This window comes from Hemitrygon akajei, chromosome 9 (genome assembly GCF_048418815.1).
Source record: "Hemitrygon akajei chromosome 9, sHemAka1.3, whole genome shotgun sequence".
Classification (NCBI taxonomy): domain Eukaryota; kingdom Metazoa; phylum Chordata; class Chondrichthyes; order Myliobatiformes; family Dasyatidae; genus Hemitrygon; species Hemitrygon akajei.
Window position 1 is genome coordinate 73,816,565 of NC_133132.1, and position 22,366 is coordinate 73,838,930.

The 22,366-nt window shown below is 37.8% G+C and overlaps 1 protein-coding gene across 7 annotated transcripts in view; it reads right to left on the minus strand.

The window, feature by feature from the left end:
* Nucleotides 1-3,300: 3,300 nt before the first annotated feature.
* tbpl1 (TBP-like 1) overlaps nucleotides 3,301-22,366 on the minus strand; it is a 50,095-nt gene continuing 31,029 nt past the window's right edge. For all 7 annotated transcript variants that reach the window (XM_073056348.1, XM_073056350.1, XM_073056346.1 and 4 more), the window contains exons 4-8: nucleotides 16,431-16,513; nucleotides 12,560-12,623; nucleotides 8,464-8,567; nucleotides 8,095-8,189; nucleotides 3,301-6,337 (exon numbers count right to left, since the gene is read on the minus strand). In XM_073056348.1, the coding sequence (XP_072912449.1) occupies nucleotides 6,258-6,337; nucleotides 8,095-8,189; nucleotides 8,464-8,567; nucleotides 12,560-12,623; nucleotides 16,431-16,513 (426 nt within the window). In that variant the 3' untranslated portion in view covers nucleotides 3,301-6,257. The remainder of the gene's footprint in view (nucleotides 6,338-8,094; nucleotides 8,190-8,463; nucleotides 8,568-12,559; nucleotides 12,624-16,430; nucleotides 16,514-22,366) is intronic.

Genomic DNA, 22,366 nt, shown 5'->3' on the forward strand with positions numbered 1-22,366 from the left:
CCAACATCACACACAAAATACTGGTGGAACACAGCAGGCCAGGCAGCATCTATAAGGAGAAGCACTGTCGACGTTTTGGGCCGAGACCCTTCATCAATCCTGATGGGTCTCGGCCCAAAACATCGACAGTGCTTCTCCTTATTGATGCTGCCTGGCCTGCTGTGTTCCACCAACATTTTGTGTGTTTTGTTTGAATTTCCAGCATCTGCAGATTTCCTCATGTTAACACTCCAACATACTGGATAAAACTTTTAAAAAAAGACTGTATGAAATTAAACATCAATCAGGCCTAATGCGATCCTAGAGCTTGGTGCTTTTCTGCAAGTTTCGTATCGGGCTCCAAATTAGACAATGATAGTCGGAGGTCACCTCTTGTTGCGATATGTTTAAACGGTGTGTTGGAAAGATTATAAATAGGAGGAAAACTATTGACTCCACTGGAGGTTGCTGCTTGGGTATTTCATCGGTTCAGTTACCAAGGCCCCCATAAACACTCAGGGCTCCCCTTCTCAGTTTTCAGTCGGTGACCCCCTTCAAATGTGCCAGGGCCCCCATTGAGGATGGCTGGTTTACGGGAATGGACAAAGAAGCGGCAAATGAAATACAATGTTGGAAAGTGCATGGTCATGCACTTTAGTGGAAGAAATAAATGGGCAGACTATTATTTAGATGTGGAGAATTCAAAATGCAGAGATGCAAAGGGACTTGGGAGTCCTGTGCAGGATACCCTGAAGGTTAACTTCCAGGTTGAGTCAGTGGTGAAGAGGACAAATGCAAAGTTAGCATTCATTTCAAGAGGTATAGAATATAAGAGCAGGGATGTGATGTTGAGGTTCTATTAGGCACTTGAAAGACCACACTTGGAGTATTGTGTGCAGTTTTGGGCTCATTTTAGAAAGGATATACTGACATTGGAGAAGGTTTAGAGAAGATTCACGAAAATGATTCCAGGAATGAAAGGGTTAATGTATGAGGAATGTCTGGCAGCTCTTGGGCTGTATTCCCTTGAGTTCAGAAGAATGGGGGTGGGGGGATCTCAGAAACATTATGAAAGTTAAAAGGCCTGAACAGATTAGATATGGCAAAGTAATTTCCAATGAAAAGGGAGTCTAGGACAAGGGGGTACGAATTCAGGATTGAAGGACATCCATTTAGAAAAGAGATGCGGAGAAATTACTTTAGTCAGATGGTGGTAGATCTGTGGAAATTGTTGCAACAGGCAGCTGTGGAGGCCAAGTCATTGGGTGCATTTAAGGCAGAGATATATAGATAGGCTCTTGATTAGCCATGGCATCAAAGGGTATGGGAAGAAGGCAGGGGAGTGGGGATGACTGGAAGAATTGGATCAGCCCATGACTGAATGGCGGAGCAGACTCAATAGGCCAAATGGCCTACTTCTGCTCCTATATCTTACGGTCTTATTGGGAGTGCACAGGAATGTAATGTGGAATAATTTTCCATGATTTTATTGTATGGTCTAGCTCCAACAGAACTATGGTTACCTTCCTCTCCCCAGAAATGCCCTAGTTCTGATTGTACTGCAACCAATTTACAGTATATCTGCATCAAACACATGATCATTAAGTAGCAACAATGAATAACACTTTCCTCTGAAAATGTCCTTCAGCTTTAGCAACCAAATGGAATTGTGCAAAATATTTTTGTCTTAGCTGTAAACTCACATTTTAAGTGTTTTAGATATCACTGGTGCTCCAAGTTAATTATTCTCCCTTAACAACACTAATGGGTCTAAGGCTTAGTCTGATACACTTCTGGCAAGAGTGGAGCTAAATGAAGATTGATTTTTGAAAGATTCAAATTGCTATAGGCTATAAAGCAAAGACATGCAATTCAGACCCTAGACCACCAATGGAAATTCCAGAATGCCATTTATTAACATGAAACTTAACAGTCAATCACAGCTTGTGTGATATTTTCTCTTACCATCATAAACATAATGGCCCAAAAACTCATGATCTTCCTTATCAATATAAGATTGGAAGGGCAGAACTGAAATCTTACTTTTGGCTGTCCTAGATTTCAATGGAAATGTTAAAATTAAGTGTACAATCCAAAGTCTATGCCATTACTGAATTTTCAAGAAGAAATCTCCCTGGCAGGCATTTCAAGGTGTGTATCCCTCACATTATCATGGTTAATTGTTCTCCACATCTTACTAATGATCATTTGCATACATACCTTTCCTACAAAGCCTTCAGGTTGTAAATAATATCTTAATTTATCTTTTCACTAGAGTTCTATTGCTTTTTATATTATCCACTAACAAAGTAAAATCGGTATTATAAATGCAAATTGGCTAACATTTAATACTGTGACTTATGGCTCTGGTAAAGGTGGTGTTGACTCACTGCTGCCTGTATATTAAAGGCACTCCATCATCAACTAGGTAGAGTGCCTATATTTTGATCTAGTCTCAATAGAGAAGTAAAACATTTTCAATTCAGGATGATTTGCAACTTCGCTGACAGCAGCATTTCCATGAGCCTGCAGTCCTTATTCATCAAGATAAAAGAAGTTACTTATTTGGGAGAATAAGCTCTTGAAAAAGTATAGTGTTTGCCTTGCAAGTGGTTTAAGAAGTACTCAATTTGTTAACAGCACTGGTGGTAAACAATCAAACCAACTGCTTTATAGTTTAAGTATTGTGCTTCAACAGTATAGAATAGCACCCATCCAGGTAGGTGGAAGCATTCCTTCACACTCCTTGTGTGCTGTGGATAACCAACCATTGTGAAATGCCAAGCTATGAAGAAGCCAAAGAATACTCAATCTCCAACCTGTTCTTGAAGTCACAATTGGGAAGAGGTTAATTACTTGCCAGAAGATCAAGCTTGAGCCTGGTTCCAGTGCTTCTGCATATGAGAATATGCAATTTCATTGTGTTGAATTACAAATGGAACCAAACACAGAAGCTTCCAATTTCTGATGAATCATCAACAAACATTGCTCAATGACTTTCCCACAAATATTAGTTCATAATAAGAAAGCTGAAAACTGCTGAAGAGTGGGTTATTACTTGGGTGACTTGCCTTCAATGACATTTTTGTAAGCACTTTGTATGACTTTAACCTGTGGAGCATTCTTCTAACTTTGAATGACTCCAATTTTACTTAGGCTGCTTGATGTCATATTTCATATTTGTATCAAACTTGATCATTTTTACGTGAACATGAGACTTATCTGGAACATTGTCCAAGATTTTAACAAATGTGGGATAATGAAATTTAATATAATTGTCACTTATGTAAATAGTCATCTAAATGCATTGAGCTACACTAATTGATTGTACAGTACAAATTTAATTCATGGAAATCTAAATTAACAGAAATACTTCCATTTTCGCTGTTGGAGCATAGGCACCAATGAACACATATCACAGGCATAGAAAAATACATCAAACTTCATTGAAATAATTCGTCTTGTGGGTGGCACTATGAAACTTTGACCTTACTTTGACAAATTTCAGCTTCTCTTTTTCATTATCAGACTATGTTATTTTTACCAGTTCATGCTTGTGATAGGTAGCATATTTTCTTCTCTGAAGGCTAATTTTAAATCAGCTCCCACAGCAAACTTGATTTCTCTTCAATAAATCATTTACGATGCCTTTGAATGTCCCAGGTATTGGGACTCATCCATTAAAATACATGTCAACAAAGTAGTTTTGACACATTGATCCCGAAGTGCTCATAAACACTAGGCTACTCATTGACCCAGTACAGATGTCCCCCGCTTTACGCCACTTCACTTTTACAAAAGACCTACATTAGTAACCCGTTTTCACATCACAAAGAGGATTTTCGCTTTTACGAAAATCTTTCCCATATAAATTAATGATTCTTCGCTTTATGCCATTTCAGCTTAAGAAAGGTTTCACAGGAATGCTCTACCTTTGTAAAGGGGGGTGGGACACCTGTACTTGAAAATTTCAAAACAATCCAAAATACATTTTTCATGAGATGGGTAAATTTTGCAGTTTTTCCTGAATTTACAGATTTACATATGAAAATTACACATTTCCAATGAAAAACTATTTTAACTACATTTTTCAACACAAGCAGTTGGTCTTTATGGTACATAACTGTCCCATCCCATCTTAAATTGAATAGCAGAGGCAATTTCCAAGGTATGGCATAAAAAGTAGTACAATATTCTATTTACTGGCATTTGGAATGAAAACAAAACATCTAAGCAAGAACGCTGACAGATTCTGAAGTGACTATTTACATGACAGATGCACTCTGTCGCTCAACATAACCCTTTGAGACCAAGGAAGCATTGTTACACAAAATAAGCAACAACCATAAAGTTAAGATTACATTTATTGTGTGAATATTGTAAATTGGTATGTACAATTGAATACATCCATCTACTTCAACTTTGTTGAGAACTGGAAATTTACAAAGGAAAACATAATTGTTCTACAAAACAGAAAATAAATGCTATTCAAAAGTGCTACCCAACACTCAAAGGATTATGTTTCAAGTAAGTTCTGATTCAAATTTAGATGTCATATAATTGAAAATTTTTGTTTGCAGATTACATGAAATTGCAATGATAAAAGTAACTTATTGAAATTCAATTGAGTATTCTTGTATCAAACAGGTACTTCTTGCAGTTCTTGAGGATAGACACTCAACCTGAGGAACAAAGGTTCAACCGGAAATAGGGACGCTGAGTTAACGATCACACGCACTGCTACACTGCAGTGTGCTTTCTACAGTACAAGCCTGTCAACTTTTTCAAACAATATTTGCAAATTATTAATTCAAACTTTAGTTCTTATTGTATATCAAATTTGATGAAATACCGACAATGATATACTTAAAGTTGCAAAGCAAAGCCAAACTGTAACTACTGAATTTTCTATAAGAAACTGTGGATAGGTATAAACAAAGACTTTATTTAAAAAAAATTACATATGCAATAATTGCTAAAAGCTGTGTTTAGGAATATGGAAACAATGCTGTGCTCATAAAGCAGTTTTATTTTCAAGTAAAATTTGGGAGTAGAAAAGAAATCTCATAGGTAATAGATAGTTGTAACTACTCTTACGGAGTATGAAAAATTCATAACTCAAAATTACACTGATCGGTCTGTAGCAATGTATAATTGACAAACACCTGGAACTCACCAAGTGAGATTCTCTATTGAAAAATTATGAGGCTTCTGGTATAAGTTTAAAATGAACTTCTGCAGCATTATGGGCTATTTAGTTCATTCCCAATTTTTTTTCCTAATACATTAAAAGTTTCAGAAGTTACTGTTTTTAAATTTTAATACAATACTGGTTCTATGTTTTGATATTTTTCCAAAGGTTGATATGCAGTATGCATCACAGCATATAACTATTTTAATAAAACCAAATTTACAGTGCCTTTTAGGATCTATTTGATGATGCTGTATATGAAGCAATTATTTTTAGCTTAGCTGATCAATTTTAAAAATTAAAATCATCAAGCAGTCATGCAAGCATTTAAGTGATCTTTCGATACCCTAAAATCTGGGAAAGGTTTGATGCACTAGTTTTTCTAATTAATAGGATGTGATTTGATTCCAAATTTAGGAACCCTCTTTTTATTAGCTCACCAAATATGCATTTGTTTTAAAAAATAAACTTTAAATTCACATCTACCTGAATTTAAGATGACTTGACCATCCACCATTCTCGTTTGTGAGGACCTTTTGTAGTCAAAACAGCTTTCACAAATAGTGTTTTGAATTTACCAATGAAATAAAATTTATTTTGTCACACTTAGAAATTCTTCAATAAATTATGACTTATAGCAGGGTTCTTAACTTAAAATTAAATACACATCTATTAATTTTATTTAAACAGTATAACCAAATGAACAATAACATTGGTGGCATCTTTGGTTTTCATATACAGCATAACTTTTTTTCTTTTAAAAAGACCTCACAATAAAACACAAAGCTCAACCAGAAAAAAGTGGTTCAACTTTAAATGTAGTGCACATTTTACAATCCTGTTCCCTTACTGCAGAGACTATAAGGAGGGTTCTCCTTAAGAAGAAAAACAGCAGCATCATGTCATGTAAACAGTTCACAATAAAACAATATTAACATCCCAATATGAATACATTTGCATTGTGTTCATATATATTCTCACAGTCTCTGATTTGCTATATGTCCATTCCTGGAATAGTTCTATGGTAAACTTTGTCTCTGTAGTCATCCAATCAGAATCTCCAAAGATGGTCCCGTAACAGGAATGGTTATTTAACCATTTTTCTAGATTCAAAGATCAATGGATAAGTTTGTTCCACTGCAGTAGCGACACACTGTATGCTGGGTGCTGGGTTTCAGGAAAAAAGTTAAATATAAGTTAGATTTCATAATGTAATCAGAATAAAATGCTATTAAAATTTTAAGGAGTTTGCTTTTAAGTATATTTATTCATTGTTTCTGATTTTGATGTAATTTTCTTAACTATGAGCAGAATTTCAATAGGCAAATCAATGCAGTCCATGTCTTTTGTATCACGGAGTGTTCCAATTCTGCTCACTATCTATGCCATAATGTAATAAGGGTGCATGGTAATAGCATCTCCTCGTGATCAGAAGCAGATAATCATCCCTTCTTTTTAAATCTTTTATCATCTCTCAATTCTTTTCAAAACTGGACTGAGAAAACCTTTAGCCAGACGAGTATGCATACAAATTAAGTGACTTTACCTTACACCAAATGACCATAAAGAGCAAAAATATTTTAGTCAAACCTTAAATTTTTTTTTAACATTATGTATTTCTATGAAACAAAAGTCAAAAACCCAAAAGTAATGTTCTCCTTAACATACCTTCTGCTTTAAAATATTGAGTGACCACTATTAATTATTTCAGGCTCAAAATATTACTTTACCTTTACATTCACAGTGAAATTATAATACTTTCTCAGTGCAATAACTTGAAATAGTTACATACTGATGTGGATCATATAGCTATTAAACATCAATACACACTACTATAAAAATACAATAGATGTTTCTTGGCCAATTAAATTAATGCATTTTACATCATAATCAGATAGACTCAAAATTTAGTTTCTTATTCAAAACCTACATTGTCCTTCGCACATATGAATCATAATATCAATGTTACACATTAAGAAAACATCTGCCACTAAAAAGAAGACAGATACATTGTAGAATATTTACAATTAGTACCAGGAAAGAAAACTAGGTAGTTGGACTGGATCAAATGAAAAAAAACAAGAAAATTTTCTAAAAGGTAGAAGTTAAAAAGAAGCTTGTCACCAAATACTTTATCAATACTATCTCTTTTTGATGATTGCTTTACTATTGATTTATAGATCTAAGTTTTCACTTGTCAACAAGAATTTAATAATATTAAATATATATATTTTTATCATAAATAGCAGAACGCATAACCAGGTCAGGCAAATAAGGGGATGGGAAGAGGAAAAAGTAACAAGGACTTAGTAATAGGGGCAGAAATTTCACAACAATATAACAACTATTAAAATTAGTTATCCAAGAATCCTCAAAGAGGCACCAGCTTCTTAAAAAGAATGGGCAAGTAGCTTATCATGGGGCCAGGGTACACATTTAATGGGTATGAACAAGAAAGGCTTTCATATGAAAAGATTAGAGACCGTTGCTAAAATTGATAAGTCAGTTATAGACACAGAATTGAGGTAACATTTATTTTATGCATAAAAAAGTGTTTTTTGTTAATGCTGTCATGAAACCAATGGTAAATCTTGAAAACTGAGCTTATACAATAAAATAATGATCTCTGAAAATGCTTTTGAAATATGGGGAACCTGCAAAAGGAATTAGCCAGCTGGTGAAGTGGTGTAGTAGTATCTGCACCGGACTTTGAATCAAGTGGTCCCGGGCTCGGATTCAGCAAACTCCATCCGCGCTGGGTTGAATGTCAAGCTAACGACTCGGCCTCATTAAAAAAAAACAAAAATACTAAAAAAACGGCAAAGTTGTTGCCTGATACACCACGAGGCATGGAAAGGACACAAAAAAACAAATAAAAGTTGGCAGCTACTATAACTATTATAACTTTGGGTTATCAAACCAACCTGTAATTGTTATACTGCCCGTTGAAAAGATTTGAAGTGTAGCCTTTAATGACTTAATTCTGTAAGATGCTGCAGGATGAAGTTCTGGCTCATAGCTGTAAAAAGAAACATCAATGTATAATTAAAATAAAATTACAAAGGATTAAAAAATAATTGCAACACTCAAGAAATCATTTAAAATGTTTTAAATTTGAAATATAAATAAAATTGTGAAACAGAAAACTGATGACCACATCAGTTGAAAAGATAAATGTTAATTAATCTTTAGGGTAGAAATATTCATCTATTTGAAAAAATGCAGTTCAACATGCCATGCACTTCCAATAACTTTTTCCTATTGGTTACTTTTAATAACTTTTAAATACATACCTTGCAACTGGACGATTCTTTTTGGTGAATTCTGGCAGCCTTATTTCAAATGGCATAGTACATACAGCCAGAACGTTGACAATTTTATAACCAGCAAACTTTACCTTCAGAATGAAGACAACAATATTCATAACTGTTCCATCTTATGCTGCTGATAATAAATTATGTAGCTACAAATACAGTTAGTATATGCAATCATTTAGACACTGCACTTCCCTCACTGATCAAGGTTAATACATAAATTGTAGTCATGAGACAGAAATCTCTACTCTATTACAAGTTTATGGCAAGTGAAAGGAGCGGGGGGGTGGTCAGGGTGCACATTACAAAATTTACTCTTTTTTTTTAAAAAAAAGAGCTACAGCACAGGAACAGACTATTCTTGCCAATGACCCTGTACTGCTCTATTACACCTATGTGAAAAATTAACTTAGTAATCTGTACTCTTTGGCATGTGGGAAAAAGCCTATGTGGTCATGGGAAGAATGTACTCTCTCCTTACCGACTGGTGGAATTACACCTACGTCACTTGTGTTGTAATAGCATTCAACTAACCACTATGCTATCATGATTCCTTGTATCTGTCAGTGAATCACCAATGGTGAAAAGATTTAAGTAGCTCAGAATAAACCAACAAAAGAAAGCAAAGAATAGAAAAATTATTCATTAATTAACAGCATAAATATAATTTATGCTGCTAGCACAATATTAATACACAGCAGCCTCTCCAGACTCTGGATTTGGGGACTGCCAAACGTTATGTAGATTTCCTGGTGTAGTCTGTTTTTCGTGTGCTTTTTGTGATATCATTCTGGAGGAACGTTGTTTCATTTTTTAACTGTATTGCAGTTGTGGTTTCTAAATGACAATAAACCGAAATTCAATTCAATTCTGTAGATGATTAGCATAAGATAGCAATTATCAAATCTATTTGGGAAGGGTTTGATTGATTTTAGAGTAGATCAGTTTGTACTGAGCTGTAGTGTTCTAAAATCTATTTTAAGGAAGTAAAAATGTTTTCCTGAAGCCTTAGTTATTACATGTCTGCTGCTACTTTCATGACAAGTTCTTTGCAAAGCTATTGACGTACATATTGGAAAGTGTTGTCATCCTCTTGGTTTTTAAGTATACACTTCTTAACCACATGAACTTGCTTATAATATTTATAAGTGAACTGCTGGTATTTATCATTCAACACATTGACCCAAGTACACTTGGCTGACCTTTGGTATGACTTGTGTCAATTAGAAATCAAACAACTTGCAATCAAACAAGTTAAACAATTGAGTATTCTCCCCAACAGATTGAGCAACCTTTATCTTGCCAAGCAGTGGCAGAGAATTCCAGAGATTTATAACACTGTGAGAAGACGCTTTGGAAACTGATTTGGAACAACTTATAACACTGGAGGTTGAGGAGATAGCAGTTGAGGATACTCATGAAGACACCCTGGCAGACAACAGGGAGATGCTCTATAGATACTGCAGATACATTTGTATCCTTGCTGGATAACTTTAAGGTCTCCTGGAAGTATACATTATCATGTATGGGAGGGGAGGTTACTCATGAAGCTACTCTGTGCTGATGTTCAAAACCTTGCCAAGGGTATGAACTTCTCTATAAGCCCTGATGTTGTTTTATTTGTTCTATGGCTTTTTTTTTCCCTAACACAGTGGCCGTTTGGGTGATGACAAGGCTGATCTGGACAGGGTGCTATGCAGACATTTATATTTGGGTCAAGAGCAGAGCCATAAGTGTGGAATCTTCAAAATATTCTTCCTAAGGGCAATGCTGGAGGTGAAAGGACGTGAGCTTAATGGAGATGTGTGGGGCAACCTTTCATTTCTCCATACAGAAAGCATTAGGTGCCTGACACAGGCTGCCAAAAGTAGTGATGGCAACAGATATGACAGTAGCAGACTGCTTTGGACAGGCACATGAATGTGCAGGGAATAGTGGGATATGGATGACGTGCAGGGAGAAGAGATTTGTTTAATTTGGCATCATGTTTGATAGATGCTGTGGATCGGAGATCCTTTTCTGTACTGCTCTTTTGAGTTTAGGTCCAGCAGGCACAGCCTTAGAATAGACAAAAGTCCACTTAGAACAGAGATGGGGATGAATTTCTTTAGCCAAAGGGTGGTAAGTCTGTGAAATTCACTGCCACAGATGGCTGCAGAGGCCAAGTCCTTGGATATACTTAAAACAGAGGTTGATGGGTAGTAAGGATGTTGAAGGTTACAGGGAGAAGGCAGCAGAATGGAGTCGAGAGAGATAATAAATCAGCCACGATGTAATGGGGGAGCAGACTTGATGGTCTGAATGACCTAACTATCCTCCTATGTCTTATAGCCTTATGTGCTATGTCTGCCTCTCTGTCTTTGATAGGCTCTCTTCTATTTTTGTCTCCTTGTGAGGTGGGCAGTTTGAGCTGTTAATGGTTTTGACAGTGCTTAAGAATCCATGCTGCCTGCTGGATCTCATGCATTCTTTCCATGCACCCAATGTTTTATTTTGTAGGGTTTCAAGTCATGTAGATAGATCTCATTTTCTTTTGAAGCAAGACCTCTGATCCAAGGAAGCCAATTACACCAAATCCAAATGCACTTTTTCATGCCGTTAAACACATTGATAGAGACATTAGTATTTCTTCAGTAGCAGTAATTAGTACGGAGGAGTTACTGCCAGATATATCCATCACTGTATGGTTCAGTCATTCTGCTCTAATGAAGCTCTGTACACTTGTATTTCCATCATCCCTAGTCCTCTTTCCTCCTCCCAGTTTCTCTCATCTTCAAAGTTCTGATTTTCCATATTTATGATCGTTTCTTTATCTTTTCTTCTTTTTGTACATACTGTAATTATTAGATATCTGTTTGACTTGTATCTCATTTACCGCATTTCAACAACCTTCCTCCCTATCCCATAGACTCCATAACTTTTGTCTTTAAATAAGAAGTGTGAAATAAAATAAAATGCTGCTGTTGTTAGTATTTATACTATTGTGGATATACTTGTGGCCAAGCAGTTTCTTAGAAAACTGGGAGCCAAAGGAAAAATAGCTAAGCTGACCTTAGACCTAGTATAAAGCACCTGAATAAATCACTTTCAAATGGGGTATTAGTACAAGTAGGAAAATGTAGGAGCAATAGTCAAGAAAATTCAAAGGATCACGCTTCTTATAAATATAAACATATCACTTTACAAATATTCAATGTTTGTATAAAAAATATTTTTTCTAACTCAAGGAATCACAATTAAGCCTCAATACTTGCCTGCTTGTGTAACTTAAATGATTTCATTTTGTTATTTAATCATGTCCTAGCAGGAAGAGAAACAGTGGCACAGCCGGTAGGCTGCTGCCTCTAGAACTTGGTGCTCTCCGTGTGGTGTTTGCATGATCTATCTACAAAAGTTTGTATAATCACCTAGATTTCCCCCAGATGCTCCGGTTTCCACCAGTTCCAAAGACATGCAAGTTGGTAGGTACTGGCCACTGTAAATTGCCCCTACTGTGTATGTGCATACTAGAATCTTTGCACTGTTGATGACAAAGTATGGAGGTATTGAAAGTTGACAGATGATCAGTGTATGATTAGTTAATGATCGGTGTGGATTCAGTAGGATGGAAAACCTGTTTCTATGCTGCATTGCTGTATGTTCTTTAGTATCCAAATGACCAAAAGATAAATTCCATTTGAACGTCTAAGGAATATTTGGCACATACAAAACTTGTTAAAAATAGTTATTTGTTTGCATGTTTCAAGTTCATTATGTTCTACAGAGTAGTATATCTATTGTTTTCATTTTGATAGATATGGACACTGCTGGCAAGGGCAGCATTTATTGACCATCCTTAATAAGAAAGCAAATAACTATCTTAACATGTAAGCCAAACGTCAAGGCAAAAATAAACTATGACCAATGCAATAACTCAAATGCAAGCACGCATTACAACTTGCATCTACTTTGTTCTGATATTAGAGATTAAGATTTGAACTCTAACTGACCAACTCAAAAATCCAAACTATCAACTGAAATGAATAATAATGATCAGGAATTAGATCTGTATTTAACAGAGTAAATGAAGAGTTACCTGAAAACCCAGTTTCTGCAGAAGACGGGCTAGTCTCCGAGCTCCAGTTTTTGCTTCTTCTTCACTAAATTGTGATTTATATAAAAAGATTGTACGGCACATTAGAGCTCCAATTTATTATCAGATAGCAATTGTTCGTGATAATGAAATGAACAAATACACAACAAATGGCTGACCACCTAATTACCATTAATAAAAAACCGACATCAAGTTGGGACAGGAACTGAGTCTTGTACAGCAGCCTTTTGTATCCATTCAGAAGAAAATAAGTTACATTCTTTATATCCTCATTAACACTGATTCTACCCTCTGTTCCCAACACTGGGAGTCTGCTAAGAGGAATGTACTGTATGTACAGTAACTAAATTCTAAATACCCACAATTTAAAATGTCAGAATTGAAAATCCTATCTCAAACTGAACTACTAAAACACTTAATGTACTCTCATGACCAAGTTGTTCTCCTCAGAATGCTAATATATGTTTTTCCAGGCAAACATATCAGTATTTGACAAATACTTAAAAAATATCGGGGAGGCAGGATTTGTTGATCCACTGGGCATGATGTTAAAAAGTCTTGAACTCAAACTCCACACACCTCACCTAGTTCACATATTACCCTAGAACCTTAATATACTTGACTGCACTAAGATGTGGACTTCAAACCCATCAGAGTGGCGAGATATTTTAAATTCAATTAAATAGAAAAATACTTACATTCAATTAAGTACATAACATGTGATTTTTTTGTATAATGTACAGCATAAAACCACTAGATTGTCCATAATGAACATCAGGGAGGAAAATATGCTACTCTATGTATAACTCCAGAAATATTTTTGTCATAGGTGATCTGAGCATCACTATCAACGACTGTATTTAAAGCCTAATCCTATTTACCCTTATGTAGGTGTTAGCAGCCTCAAATCTGTTGGGTAGGTGGTTCCAAAATTTGACAATAAAGGAACAATGGTACTTCTAAGTCTTTATAGTGTGTAACTTAATGGGATACTTGCAGATGGTGGTGTTTCAAGCCCCTGCTAGTCGTAACCAGGATTGTATTGGTTACAAGTTTGAAAGATATTGCTAAGGTAGATTTGGTGAGTAACTATAATCACTTTGATTAAGTACTAATTGAAATCATACTGGGCTAGCCAGTGAGTGATAGAGGGAACGTGAATAAAGGGGATGACTTTGCCCCAGATAGTGTGGAGCAACTTCAGTACTGTTGGAACTAAACAAGTACAGTTTAAAGCATTGTATTCCATCTCACCATAGACACTTGCAGGATAGAAAGGCTTTGAGAAAACAGGAAGATTGCCAAAAGATATTCAGCCTCTTCTAGCTACAGTATTCAGTGGACATTCCGATTACTTTTCTGGTCAATGTTAATCTCCATGGATGTATGGAGGAGGACTCACTGATGGCAATGCCAATGAATGTGAGACAGACAGAAACATAGAAAACCTACAGCACAATACAGACCCTTCGGCCCAAAATGCTGTGCCGAACATGAACTTACCTTAGAAATTACCTAGGGTTACCCATAGTCCTCTATTTTTCTAAGCTCCATGTACCTATCCAGGAGTCTCTTAAAAGACCCTATCGTATCTGCCTCTACGACCATTGCCAGCAGCCCATTACACGCATTCATCACTCTGCGTAAAAAAACGTCCCCCCTAACATCTCCTCTGCACCTACTTCCAAACACCTTAAAACTGTGCCCTCTCGTGTTAGCCATTTCAGCCCTGGGAAAAAGCCTCTGAAAAAGACCAATGCCTCTCATCATCTTTAACACCTCTCATCCTCCGTCGCTCCAAGGAATAAGGCAGAGTTCACTCAACCTATTCTCATAAGGCATGATCCCCAATTCAGGCAACATCCTTGTAAATTTCCTCTGCACCCTTTCTATAGTTTCCATATCCTTCCTGTAGTGAGGTAACCAGAACTGAGCACAGTTCTCCAAGTGGGGTCTGACCAGGGTCCTATATAGCATTAACATTACCTCTCAGCTCTTGAAATCAATCGTATGCCGTCTTAATCACACAGTCAACATGCGCAGCAGCCTTGGATGTCCAATGGACTCGGACCCAAGATCCCTCTGATCCTCCACAATGCCAAGAGTCTTACCATTAATACTATATTTGGCCTACCAAAATGAACCACCTCACACTTACCTAGGTTAAACTCCATTTGCCACTGCTCAGCCCAGCTTTGCATCCTATCCATGTCCCGCTGTAACCTCTGACAGCCCTCCACACTATCCACAACACCTCCAACCTTTCAGTCATCAGCAACTTTACTAACCCATCCCTCCACTTACTCATCCAGGTCATTCATAAAAATCACAAAGAGAAGGGGTCCCAGAACAGATACCTGAGGCACACCACTGGTGACCGACCTCCATGCAGAATATGACCCGTCCACAACCACTCGTTGCTTTCTGTGAGCAAGCCAATTCTGGATCCACAACACACACAAAATGCTGGTGGAACACAGCAGGCCAGGCAGCATCTATAGGAGAAGCACTGTCGACGTTTTGGGCCGAGACCCTTCGTCAGGACTAACTTTCAAGCGTCGACAGTGCTTCTCCTATAGATGCTGTCTGGCCTGCTGTGTTCCACCAGCATTTTGTGTGTGTTGCTTGAATTTCCAGCATCTGCAGATTTCCTCATGTTTGTCTGGATCCACAAAGCAAGGTCCCCTTGAATCCCATGCCTCCTTACTTTCTCAATAAGTCTTGCATGGGGTACCTTATCAAGTGCATTGCTGAAATCTATATAGACTACATCTACTGCTCTACCTTCATCAATGTGTTTAGTCACATCCTCAAAAAATTCAATCAGATAGATTCAATTCTGTCTTATAAGAGACATCACTGGCTGAAATTTCTACTCCTGCTTCTCTGTTCATTCAAACTTGGGTTATTTCATTTCCTGAGGACTTGCAAATATAATTGGACATCAATAAACATCTTCACTTCTGTTCTTAAGATGGACAAATGAAGGAGTTAACTTGATAGCTCCAAAACACAACATGAGAAATAAGTGCAGTAACATCCTGGAATTGGAATAATTGATTTCCAACAATTATCTTTCATCTGTGATGTATGACTAGTTGGTGGAGAATTTTAGAATCTATTCCTAAAGAGTTCAGTTGGACTAAACCTTTAATCTTGAAGATGGGTGGTCCTGATGAAACTAAAACTGGGGGTTTACTTAAAAAAACATTCAAGGACTACATGAGAATATATGTAAAACAGTAAACACTGCAAATAATGTTGGTATATTTAGCATGATTAAATTCAGGTTTAGCCTGTATCTTGTTCGAATAAACACCACAGATAGTATTTTTTTGCTGGATGAAATAATGGCATCAACATAGTCTTATGGAAAAATACTGGGATGAATTATAATGCTTAAAGAACATGGACACTGGGATCAGGATTTATAAGTTGAAACTGATCATACTATTTATTTGAGATACAGGCCTTTAGAGCCTATAGAGTAGAGCCTTTAAGCCCTTTGAACCATGTCGCTCAGTAATCCCCCAATTTAATCCGAGCCTAATCACAGGGTAATTTACAATGACAAATTATCCAATCAACTGATACGTCCTTGGACTGTGGGAGAAAATCCACATGGTCAAGAGGTGAACATACAAACTCCTTAGAGGAAGCAGCTGGAATCGAATCCTGGTCTCCTGTACTGTAAAGCACAGTGCTAACCACTACGTTACCATGCCAATCCAACCACTATGCTAACGTGTGTCCGTACTTCCTTGAGATAAAACTGGGTAACTGACCTCTTGCAAGAGGCTGTTTATAATAGGATTATTTTTATCTTCAGTTTTGATGTAACCTAATTTCTTACCTTGTAGCTCCAGTGCATATAATTTTTCCTGAAGACCAAATTGTTGCTGTTATCCTGGGTTTTCTCAGCTTCATTAACACTTTCTGCAAACATTTATAGCAAAGTATTAGTGTATGGTGCCATTGCCAGAAATTTCTGCTAAATTTAAAAGAACACCAACTTTTACTTTCTTAATATAATTCTGGGTCATGCATGTGCAAAAATAATGTGTTTTGGTTAAAATTCTAGCAAATAATGAGCCTCTAAATTTGATCTGTTTTTGACAGTGTCAAGATACTTCACAGCTTATATTACATCACTACTAAATCATAACATAATTATGATTTGCCCAATGATTATTTTAAGCACTTGGTTTCACCTTATTCCCAAAACGTTATCATCTAATCATGACTGCTGGATGCATATTTTGCCTAATATTAATTAATGATGAACTGAGATCTAGAAGTTTAAAACTTTTGTTGATTTTGATGCTATTGCCATGAATATGATTGCTAATTTAAAGTTAGATCAAAACTTCTCATGTGCGAACAAAACTATATGCAAAGCACTTACTAAAAAAGTGAATACTGTAAATAAATTTTAAAAAGGCATTAAGGACCTCTGTGCCTGCAAAATAAACAAACATTTCCATTGGATAAAGTGGAACAGGAGTACATTCTTGTATTTGACAGGAACACAAAAATGAGGTAAACTACTGGTTTAATTAAATAGTGGATGATCCACACTCTATGCAGTTCACCCTACTTTTCAATCCATATCCTTTGGTATCCTATCATTTCAAAATTTATTCATCCTATCTTGAAAGTTTCAAATGACTCAGCATCTTAAACCAAAAGGAAATGCAAATAGAGATTCCCATAATTAATGGTGTGAAAAACTGCTTCCTTATTTAATTACAAAATTCCAATCAGAGTTTGGAAGCTTAAGATGTAGTTCACTCAAGTTCGCCGACTGAGCAGAAAAAGTAATGACCTGTGGCGGTCTGAAACTTTGAGCAGTACCCGGTCAGAGATCAGAAACCTGAGGAGACGTAGTTCACTCAGGTTCGCCGATTGAGTAGGAAAGGCAGCAGCTCGTGGCAGTTTGGTGCTTTGAGCAGCAGCCAATCAATATTATTAAAGCAAGACAGGGGCAACTGGAGCGGCCTGATTAAGAGAGAGACTTTTGAGGCTTTAACTCTTCGAGACTTCAGTCAGAGAAGGCAAAAAAGGCTGCAGGTAGAGTTTTTTTTCCTCCCCCATTGTTTATTGTTTTTTCCTTTTTTTCTAGTTGTTCAGTTAGCAACAATAGAGATACTGGGCAGAATAGTGGACTGCTTCTCTTGTTGGATGGGGGAAGGCAGGGAGACGTCCAGTGTCCCGGATGACTAAACCTGCATGAAGTGCATCCAGCTGCCGCTTCTAGCACTCCACTTTAATATTAGAGTTGGAGCTTGAACTGGCAAATCATTTGGCAGGCTGAGGGAGTGATAGACAGGACATACAGAGAGGTAGAACTCTCAAGGTGCAGGACACAGGAAATTTGGTGTCAATCAGGAAGGGGAAAATGGTTAAAACAGCCAATGTAGACTACAAAGAGGCCATCCCCCTCAACACCTTGGATACTGTTTGGGGTGGGGGGGGGGATGAACTAGCAGAGGAAAGTCACAGCAGTCAGGTCTCTGATGCTGTGACTCAGAAGTGAAGTTGGGGGGGGGGGCAGGGAAAAGAAAGGGTAAGCTGTGGTGATAGGGGATAGTTTAGTGAGGGGAACAGAAAGGAGGTTCTGTGAACAACAATGAGATTCCTGGATGGTATGTTGCCTCTCAGATGCCAGGGCTCAGAATATTTTGGATCGAGTCCTCAGCCAAAGGTCGTGGTCCATGTAGTACCAATGACGTAGGTAGGAAGAGTGACAAGGTTCTGCAAAGTATGTTCAGGGAGTTGGTACTAAGTTAAAGGGCAGGACCTCCACGGTTGTGATCTCAGGATTGCTACTGGTGTGAAGTGCTAGTGAGGCTCGAAATAGGAAGATTATACAGTTTAACACATAGCTAAGGAGTTGGCATAGGAGAGAAGTCATAAGACTTTTGGATCATTGGGCTCTCTCCCAGGGAAGGTGGGATCTGTACAGAAGAGAAGGTTTGCACCTGAACTGGAAGGAGGCCAATATCCTAATGGAAAGGTTTGCTAGAACTGCATGAGGAGGGCATTTAAACCAGAATCCCAGAACAGATGGTGGAGAGACTGTCCGAATGCTTAACAACATTTGCTTCCACAAAGTCAGGAATCAAAAGTTTGAGCATCGTGGCACTAAAGTCGTGGGTTGTGTATATTTCAATGCAAGGAGTATTGCAAGAAAGACAGATGAGCTCAGGGCATGGATCAACATTATGATATTGTAGCCATTAGCGAGACTTGGTTACTGGAGAGGTAGGACTGGCAGCTCAGTATTCCAGAGTTCCATTGTTTTAGACGTGACAGAGTGGGAGGGATTAAAGGAAGAGGTGTGGCGTTACTAGTTAAGGAAAATGTCACAGTAGCACTCTGTCAGGACAGACTGTAGAACTCATCAAGTGAGGCATTACGGGTGGAACTGAGTAATAAAAAGGCATGACTATGTTAATGGGGCTATATTACAGACTACCCAACAGCCAAATGATCTAGAGCAGGGGTGTCAAACTCATTTTACGTCACGGGCCAGATTGAGCAAAATGCAGCTTCATGCGGGCCGGATCAGTCGGACGTGTGCGAACGCAGCTTTCGTTGCCTCCGTTTTTTCAGCCTGCTCTCATGTGTCTCAGTCTCTGCTATAACTACAAAGTGTTTCACTTTACAAATTCCGTTTCTGATGAAGAAGACTGCCGAATAAACACTAAAAACCCTGAAAACCTGGTACCTGAATAAACTCAGCATTAGTCATATCATACGCCATAGGCGCTTCGATTACTGGGGCCAGCTTTAATAGTAATTAGATATTACCTCGCGGGCCAAAGATAATTCCACCGCGGGCCGGATTTGGCCCGCGGGCCTTGAGTTTGACATATATGATCTAGAGGAACAAATCTGTGGAGAGATCGCAGACTGTTGCATGAAACATAATGTTGTTATAAAAGTGATTTTAACTTTCCATAAAAGAACTAGATGGGACAGAGTTTGTCAAGTGTGTTCAGGAAAGCTTCCTTAATCAGTATGAAGAAGTCTCAACAGGAGAGTGTGCAAAACTTGATTTACAATTAGGGAATGAGACAAGGCAGATGAGAAAAGTTTGTGTAGGTGAACACTTTGTATCTAGCGATCAGGGTGTCATTAGTTTCAGAGTAAATAGGCAAAAAGATAGGTCTGGCTGGTTGAGCTAAATTGGAGAAAGGCCAATGATAATGGTATCAGAAAGGATCTGCCAAGTGTGGATTGGAACAGGCTGTTCTCTGGTAAAGGTGTACTTGGTAAATTGGAGGCCTTGAAAAATAAAATTTTCTAAAGTACAAAGCTTATGTGTGTCTGTCAGAACAAAAGGTAAAAACAACAGGTTTAGGGAACCTTGGTTTTCAAGAGATATTGAAGCACTGGTTAAGAGGGAAAAAAGGTGGTGAACTTGCAGGGATAGGTAGGTAGGAACAAATGAGGTGCTTATGGAATATAACAAATGGAAGCGAACACTTAAGAAAGAAATCAGGAGGGCTAAATTAAGGCATGAGGTTGCCTTAGTAGACAAGGTAAAGGAGAATCCTATGGGAGTCTACAGATACATTAAAAGCGAAAGGATTTAAGGGACAAAATTGGAAGATCAGAATGGTAATCCATGCATGGAGCCAAAAGAGACAGGGAAGATCTTAAATTAATTTTTTGCATCTGTATTTACTCAGAAGACGGACACAGAGTCGATAGAAGCAAGGCAAAATGACATCAACTTCATAGACTCTATACAGATTACAGAGGAGGCTTTTGCTGACCTGAGGCAAATTAGGGTAGACAAATCGACAGGGTTGGTAAGGTGTTCCTCCAGACCCTGCGGGAGGAAAGTACAGCAATTGCAGAGACCCTAGCAGAGTTATTTAAATGATCCTTAGTGATAGGTGAGAAATTGGAGGATAGCCATTGTTCCGCTGTTTATAAAAGGCTCTAAAAAAAATCCAGGAACTTATAGGCTGTTGAGCCTGACATTAGTTACTGAATGATATTCCAAGGGACTGGATATATGAGTATTTGGATAGAAATGGCCTGATTAAGGATAGTCAGCATGGTTTTGTGCTTTGTCAGTAATGCCTAGCCAATCTTGTAAAGTTTTTCGAGGAAGATACCAGGAAAGTTAATGAAGGGAAGGCAATGAATGGTGTCAGCAAGGCATTTGACAAGGTCCCGCATGGGAGGTTGGTCAGAAAGGCCAGTCGCTCAGCATTCAAGATGAGGCATAAACTGGATTAGACATTGGCTTCATGGGAAAGGCCAGAGAGGGGTAGTAGATGGTTGCTGCTGTGACTGGAGGCCTGTGAGGAGTGGAGTGCCGCAGGGATCGGTAATGGGTCCATTGTTGTTTGACATCTATGTCAGTGATCTGGATGATAATGTGGTTAACTGGCTCAGCAAATTTGAGGATAAAAAAAGATTGGGGGCTGTAGTGGACAGCAGAGAAGACTATCATGGGTTGCAATGGATCTGGACCATCTGGAAAAATGGGCTGAAAAGTGGCAGACGGAATTTAATATAGACAAGTATGAAGTGTTGCACTTTGTTAGGACCAACCAGGATAGGAATTATACAGTGAGTGGTGGTAGAACAAAGGGAATATAGGTCCATAATTCATTGAATGTGGTGTCACAGGTTGATAGTGCCGTAAAGAAAGCTTTTGGCACATTGGACTTCATAAAGCAAATTATTGAGTACAGGAGATGGGATGTTATGCTGATATTGTACAAGACATTGGTGATGCCTGATTTGGAGTACCGTGTGCAGTTTTGGTCACCTACTTACAGGGAAGATGCAATTAAGTTTGAAAGAGTACAGAGAAAATTTACAAGGACGTTCCCAACACTGGCGGACCTGAGTGATAAGGAAAGATTGAATAGATTAGCACTTTCTTCCTTGAAACATAGAAGATTGAGGAGAGATTTGACAGAGGTATACAAAATTCTGAGGGGTATAGATAGGGTAAATGCAAACAGGTCTTTTCCACTGAGGTTGGGTGTAACTACAACATGAGGTCATGGGTTAAGGGGGAAAGATGAAAACTTTAAGGGGAACACAAGGCAAAACTTATTCATGCAGAGGGTCATGAGAGTGTGTGGAATGAGCTGCCAGCATAAGTGGTGCATGCGAGCTTGATCACAACATTTAAGAGAAGTTTGCATAGATTCATGGATGGTAAGGGTATGGAGGCCTATGGTCCCAGTGCAGCTTGATGGAAGAAGGCAGTTTACATGGCTCAGCATGGACTAGATGGGCTAAGTGGCCTGTTTGAGTGCTGTATTTTTCTATGATTCCATGCTTTAGCTACAATTTAAAATAGTATTTTCTTTTCATGAGAAATAATTTAAGTCTATTTGACACAAACAAACCTATTTATATTTTAAAAATACTAATTAGGTTACTTCCCAATCAACTAACTTCAGAAATTACTTTTGCTTAACGTAATCTCTGATTTTTAAGATTATTCTGATGTATCTGTCATGTATCCTCATCAACGCCAATATGGTGTTAAGGATGAAACGCAGTACAATAAAAGATAATACCCTTTTTCAAACAAGAGAAAATCTGCAGATACTGGAAATCTGAGCAACACACACAGCACACAGCAGCCTCTCCGGACTCTGGATTGGGGTTTACCAAACGTTATGTGGTTTTTCTTGTGTGGTCTATTTTGTCATGTGCTTTTTTTGTGATATCATTCCGGAGAATGTTGTCTCATTTTCTAACTGCATTGCATTTGTGGTTTCTAAATGACAATAAACTGAATCTGAA